This window comes from Coregonus lavaretus, assembly GCF_964263955.1.
Source record: "Coregonus lavaretus genome assembly, chromosome: 17".
Classification (NCBI taxonomy): Eukaryota; Metazoa; Chordata; class Actinopteri; order Salmoniformes; family Salmonidae; genus Coregonus; species Coregonus lavaretus.
In genome coordinates this window covers 45,836,462-45,843,836 of record NC_140004.1, presented here as the reverse complement: position 1 = coordinate 45,843,836, position 7,375 = coordinate 45,836,462, and the positions used below count along the sequence as shown (strand labels likewise).

The window sequence follows — 7,375 nt, the reverse complement described above, 5'->3', positions numbered from 1 at the left end:
TCTAATCGCCCATCATCAGGGCCCGACCTCACCAATGCTCTTGTGGCTGAATGGAAGCAAGTCCCCACATCAATGTTCCAACATCTAGTGGAAAGCCTTCCCAGAAGAGTGGAGGCTGTTATAGCAGCAAAGGGGAGACCAAGTCCATAATAATGCCCATGATTTTGGAATGAGGTCTTCGACGAGCAGGTGTCCACATACTTTTGATCATGTAGTGTATCTTATGATGAATGCACTAATGTAAGTCACTCTAGATAACAGCGTCTGCTAAATAACTAAAATGTTAATTTAAAACCTCACTAGAAGTTTAGTTTATTAATTCGACCATTTAAAAAAAACAAGCACACATAAAACTTCAAAAAGCCATACATTCACATGTGTAAAATCACATCTAGGTTTCTAAAATCATAGAAACCAAGAGAGGAACCCGGCTCAGAGGTGTGGCCTATCTTACCTTGGCCTTGTGGTCCACGAAGCAGTGTGTCCTCTCAGTGGCAGTCTTCTCGCAGCAGTGCTTCAGATTGCTTTTCTCAACCAGGGACTCAGAAGAACACACTGCACTCTGAAACAGGTCCGCCTGTACACACATAGAAGTACACCTTTTAGCCAGCAGAGGGTACTGTTGTATCTGTACAGAACATTAAAATAAAACCATAGAGATAGATATGGGATTAATTTATTAAAGGTCCAGCCGTTTTTATCTCAATATAAAATCATTTCTGGGTAACAATTAAGTACCTTACTGTGATTGTTTTCAATTAAAATGGTCAAAAAGAAACCAAAATAGCTTCTTAGCAAAGTGCAATTTCTCAAGCAAGAATTTTGGTAGGATTGTCTGGGTGTGGTCTGAGTGGGGAGGGGAAAACTGAAAACGATCTGTTATTGGCAGAGACGTTTGGAACTCTCTTTCTTATTGGTCTATTAACTAATTTACTGCCTGGTGATGTCACTAGGCAGGCCAAAACTCCATCCCACCAAAACAGGATGAAATTTCAGGCGGTCTTTTCAAACAGCTCTTAAACTAAAAAGGGCATTATCATAATGTTCACAATTTCACAGTATTATTCCAACCTCATGGTGTGGAAATATATATAAAACACAGGAAAATCATGTTTTTTGACTGCACTGGGCCTTTAAACCAGGGTTTCCCAACCCGCTCCTCTGCCCCCACAGGTGTTTTACATTTTAGTTTTAACCCTAAAATTGGAACACCTGATTTAATTTACTAATGCTCTCAGCTGAAAGGATATTTCGTTTGGTGACTTTGGGTCTTTTGAGCATCATGCTATACTGTTTAAATGTCAGCCACCAGTGCTGGTCATAACCCTGTATAGGCAACCAAAGCACTGCCCCACTTTCTTCACTGATTTATCTCTACTATTGTCTATTGTCCTTGAGAACTATGATAAAATCATTGTGTTGGGCGACTTTAATATTCATGTTGACAAAGAGACTGACTTGGAGGCCATTGAATTTATGAATCTTTTGAGCTCTATGGACTTTATCCAACATGTTACTGGGCCCACCCATAACCACAGCCATACTCTGGACCTGGTTATTACAAGGCTTTCTATTGACATATCCTCTATTGTTGATGTTGCTTTATCTGATCACCACTGTGTATTTTTTACTACCTCGTTGCCCATAGCAACACAGGGTAATACTGAACGCATTATTAAGAAACTGTCACATTTTTCTAACTTGATCACTATTTAAATCAGAATAATTCGAGAGTGCTCTTCTCGACCATTGATGGCCTGAGAATTCCTACCCTCTCAAACCTATGTGAACTTTCCTCCACATCTAAATGTGATGAGTTTGCGGCATATTTCAGAGATAAGATAACCAACATTGGGCTGGGTATCAGTCAAGCAAGTCCTGATGACACAGCCATGCTCAGGAAAGTGATCTCACGACTTAAGGCTTCCCAGGAGATTGCTCGATTTTATACACCTGTCAGCAACGGGTGTGGCTGAAATAGCTGAATCCACTAATTTCAAGGGGTGTCCACATACTTTTGTATATATAGTGTATGTTATCCCTTGGCAGCGTTATCAGAAAGCACAGCATTGATTTTCACGGCTACGCAGGCGATACACAACTTTACATTTCTGTGTCACCAGAGGAGTTTAGCTCCACTGATAAATTATTAAACTGTATTAGTGATTTAAATACTTGGATGGCTAATAACCTCCTCCAGCTAAATCAAGACAAGACTGAGGTACTTATTGGAGCCAAAGCCCAGAGAGAGAATCTGGCCGCACATTTTAATTCACGGGCAATAATGATAAAACACCAGGTAAAAAAACCAATGTGTTATTTTATATTCTGAACTCAATTTCGAATCACACATCAGGAATGTGACCAAAATAGCTTTTTACCACCTGAGGAACATTGCCAAGGTGCGGCCGTTTCTCTCTCAGGCTGATACAGAGAGACTCATCCATGCTTTCATCACAAGCAGGCTTGACTACTGTAATGCTCTCCTGTCTGGTCTAGCCAAGAAAGCCATTGGTCAACTGCAAAACATACAGAATGCTGCAGCACGGGTACTTACCGAGACCACATGGAAAGCACACATTACACCGGTTTTAAGGTCTTTGCACTGGGCTGCCTGTGAGTTTTAGAATTCATTTTAAGATTATTCTATTGGTTTTTTAAATCAATCCACGAATGTGCACCACAATACATGTCAGACATGCTTTTAAGTTATGTACCCAGTAGGTCCCTCAGGTCCTCTGGCACTGGCCTTTTATCTATCCCAATGCCTAGGACCAAGAGACATGGAGAGGCAGCCTTTAGTTACTATGCCCCCAGCCTCTGGAATAGCCTGCAAGAGACCCTGAGGGGGGCCAAAACTGTGGACATATTTAAAAGAGATCTTAAAACACATATTTTTAGCTTTGCTTTTCCTCAGGGTGCTTTTTAGTCATTCAATTTTTGTTCTTCTTTTGTTTTTTATCTAATGTTTGTTGTGTAGTAAATATTTCAGCTTTTAATTTAATTTAATTAGTTTTTTTCCTGTGAAGAGCATTGCGTTGCATTCCATGTCTGAAATGTGTTGTATAAATAAAGCTTGATTTGAACTAATCATCAAGCCTTTGACTAATTGAATCAGGTGTGCCAATTAAGGGTTAAAACAAAAATGTTAAACATCTGAACCCTGACTAAAAATATCAGTCACTAATGCCCAATTACATACCAACCCTCCCCTCCCAACCTCCTACCGATGGACCCTCCCCCTGGCCAGGCTGGCCCCTCCCCTCCCAACCACTGGCAGAGCTGGCCCCTCCCCTCCCTACCCCCTATACCTGTCCCCTACATCTCTGGCTGGGCTGGGCACATCAATGTGATTGGCATGTGTCAGTTAGAGACGAGGAGGTGTGGTAGGTGTCTCTCACCACGTCTCTGTTGCAGTCTTCTAGGGGTTCGTCTGAGCAGCATTGGATGCCCATGGCGAAGGCTTCCGCGACCAGGGGCACCACGTCATCCAACAAACTATCTGGAAGGTTCTGAGCCAGCCCTACCAGAGCCCTACACACACACACACACACACACTCAACCTATGTCACAACTCTCCTTCCCTGACAATAGATAACAGTAAAACTCCAGCCAACATGTTTTAAAAAGGTCAAAGGTGAAACCAAATATCCCAGACAGACAGGCAAACACACAAGCATGCATGCACATACACACAAACATACACACACAGTAAGATTACGACACTTCACCAAAATATTTACACTGCGCTGGGGTTAGAATCCAGTCCATTTTAAATCAGCCATAGCAGAGAAATTCCAGATAAGCAAAACAGGACAAATCCAATCCATGTAAAAGTATTAAGTGGTTAAAGAATCCGAGGTCCAGGCACTCAGGTGAGTTTGAAAACAAAGTGAACCATATAAAGGCATTGATGAAACAAAAGCTTTTTACATCTTTACTCACAAAGCTTTACTCACAAAACTTTACTCAAAGCTTTACTCACAAAGCTTTACTCACAAAACTTTCCTCACAAAACTTTACTCACAAAGCTTTACTCACAAAACTTTACTCACAAAGCGTTACTCACAAAGCGTTACTCACAAAGCGTTACTCACAAAGCTTTACTCACAAAGCTTTACTCACAAAGCGTTACTCACAAAGCTTTACTCACAAAGCTTTACTCACAAAGCGTTACTCACAAAGCTTTACTCACAAAACTTTACTCACAAAGCTTTACTCACAAAGCTTTACTCACAAAGCTTTACTCACAAAGCTTTACTCACAAAACTTTACTCACAAAGCTTTACTCACAAAGCTGTAGTCACATACAGGGGTTTGCGAAAGTATTCATCCCCTTGGCATTTTTCCTATTTTGTTGCCTTACAACCTGGAATTAAAGTGGATTTTTTGGGGGTTTGTATCATTTCATTTACACAACATGCCTACCACTTTGAAGATGCAAAATATTTTTTATTGTGAAACAAACAAGAAATAAGATTTAAAAAACTGCAATGGCTTTTTTCTGTCCACTCTTCCGTAAAGCCCAGCTCTGTGGAGTGTACGGCTTAAAGTGGTCCTATAGACAGATAAAAGCTTTGCAGCTCCTTCAGGGTTATCTTTGGTCTCTTTGTTGACTCTCTGATTAATGCCCTCCTTGCCTGGTCCATGAGTTTTAGTAGGCAGCCCTCTCTTGGCAGGTTTGTTGTGGTGCCATATTCTTTCAATTTTTTAATAATGGATTTAATGGTGCTCCGTGGGATGTTCAAAGTTTCTGATATTTTTTTATAACCCAACCCTGATCTGTACTTCTCCACAACTTTGTCCCTGACCTGTTTGGAGAGCTCCTTGGTCTTCATGGTGCTGCTTGCTTGGTGGTGTTGCAGACTCTGGGGCCTTTCAGAACAGGTGTATATATACTGAGATCGTGTGACACTTAGATTGCACACAGGTGGACTTTATTTAACTAATTATGTGACTTCTGAAGGTAATTGGTTGCATTAGATCTTATTTACGGGCTTCATAGCAAAGGGGGTGAATAAATATGCACGCACCATTTTTCCGATATTTATTTTTTTGAATTGTTTGAAACAAGTAATTTTTTTCATTTCACTTCACCAATTTGGACTATTTTGTGTATGTCCATTACATGAAATCCAAATAAAAATCAATTTAAATGACAGGTTCTAATGCAACAAAATAGGAAAAACGCCAAGAGGGATGAATACTTTTGCAAGGCACTGTAGCTTTAGTCACATAGCTTTAGTCACATAGCTTTAGTCACATAGCTTTACTCACATAGCTTTAGTCACATAGCTTTAGTCACATAGCTTTAGTCACATAGCTTTTCTCACATAGCTTTAGTCACATAGCTTTAGTCACATAGCTTTAGTCACATAGCTTTAGTCACATAGCTTTAGTCACATAGCTTTAGTTACATAGCTTTAGTCACATAGCTTTAGTCACATAGCTTTAGTCACATAGCTTTAGTCACATAGCTTTTCTCACATAGCTTTAGTCACATAGCTTTAGTCACATAGCTTTAGTCACATAGCTTTAGTCACATAGCTTTAGTCACATAGCTTTAGTTACATAGCTTTAGTCACATAGCTTTAGTCACATAGCTTTAGTCACATAGCTTTAGTCACATAGCTTTACTCACATAGCTTTAGTCACATAGCTTTACTCACATAGCTTTGAATCCATCTTTCTTGGCCTCTGTGAAGATGGTACAGATCTGATTCTGAGACTGGGCTGACACACTCAGCAGCACAAACAGACAACAGACAGCCAACCACTGCATGATGAAAGGACAGCCGCACGGACGGAGGGATGGAGCGAAGAGGGATGGATGGAGGAGGGGATCTAGCAATTGAGCCCAAGAGCAGAGAGATGCAGGGATTCTTTATACTTTTGTGGAATTGGTCAGCTGTCAATCATTAACTAACCTCTCTCTCTCTCTTATTTCTCTCTTTCATTTGGGTCTGTCTTTTACAACCGCTCTGTGGTCTGTCAGTACACACTGCTGTTCAGATTAAATGTTTTCTAGTTAGTTCTATGGAAATCCAACCACCCAAATTACACATTAGATAGATCCCTATCCTTGGAGATGAAAGTGCAGAATCTGTGTGACGTAATTTGAGGTGGGTGAGTGGCCGGGGACACAAAGGTCAGGGGATACAAAGTCCAAACTGTCCCCGTGCAAACCTGCCATGCACCATCTGACCAGTAAATATTTCCACCATGAATCCTGAATCGATCTAAACCGATTCTCCCTGCATACAGCCTATAGAAGCCTACTGTGGAACGAGGTTCAATGGTTTCTTTAACCTTTATTTAGGCATGGGGTGGAGTCCCATTAACACCAAGGTGTATTTTAAAAGGCAGCATAGGATGTGTACACAAAGAAAAAATATATATATATATATATATACTAAACACAATCATAAGAAACAACCACATTCCTCACTATTCATGTTAACAATACAGGAATAATAGTAAAAGGTGAACAGTATCCGGTTTTTTTTTTTTTTTTTACCTGTTTTGTAATTCATTATCAGTAGGCCAATAGATGATATACATTGCTATATCTATTATGGATGCTTTGTCAATAAAACTCATGAATGCAACTGTTTATGTCAAATTGTTGTGTGTTCTACTTGTAGCCCTGGTCGTCCTGAAAATAAAACAGTAAAACACTTCATTGTGAGGCGAAATATGAGGGCTGGATGAATGCAGATAAATCAGATCAATGAGAAAGTTGATTGTTTTGCCGGGGTCTCGGGACTGATAGGGTTCATGTGACCAGGTATAGACCCTACACCCCTGCAATCTTACACAAACACCCACTCTTGGACTGTCAACAAACTTTTAGCCTACACAAATTACACACCCCGTGTCCATACACACGTGGCCACGCAACACCCACACATTCGAATGTACAAAACACGCATTCACACACGTGCACGCACAAACACATTGAATGACACCCACACTGACTGTACAAAACATTAGGGACACCTTCCTAATTATTGAGTTGCACCCCCTTTTGCACTCAGAACAGCCTCAATTTGTCGGGGCATGGACTCTACAAGGTGTCCAAAGAGTTCCACAGGGGATGCTGGCCGATGTTGATTCCAATGCTTCCCACAGTAGTGATGTGACTATTGATACCGGAGCTCTTGATGCCGTTTTCAACGCACTACTGATCCGACGCAACGTACCGATGCTCGTTTCAAAGTAACATTATATAACGTGATCAATGACGTCCGAAGCTTAGTTTGATTACGTGGGTTTTCAAACCGTGTGTTGCAAAATGCGTCATCCCCTGATGATTTCTTCTTCTTTAGGATTTAGTTGGCGGATTGCATTCAATTTTTAGGTGCATACACCGCCA

The 7,375-nt window shown here is 40.7% G+C and overlaps 1 protein-coding gene across 1 annotated transcript in view; it reads right to left on the bottom strand.

The window, feature by feature from the left end:
• LOC311144471 (albumin 2-like) overlaps positions 1–6,070 on the bottom strand; it is a 14,353-nt gene extending 8,283 nt beyond the window's left edge. The window contains exons 1-3 of the mRNA XM_084180496.1: positions 5,670–6,070; positions 3,402–3,534; positions 455–577 (exon numbers count right to left, since the gene is read on the bottom strand). Coding sequence (XP_084036622.1) covers positions 455–577; positions 3,402–3,534; positions 5,670–5,782 — 369 coding nt within the window. The 5' untranslated portion in view covers positions 5,783–6,070. The remainder of the gene's footprint in view (positions 1–454; positions 578–3,401; positions 3,535–5,669) is intronic.
• Between the last annotated feature and the right edge of the window lie 1,305 nt (positions 6,071–7,375).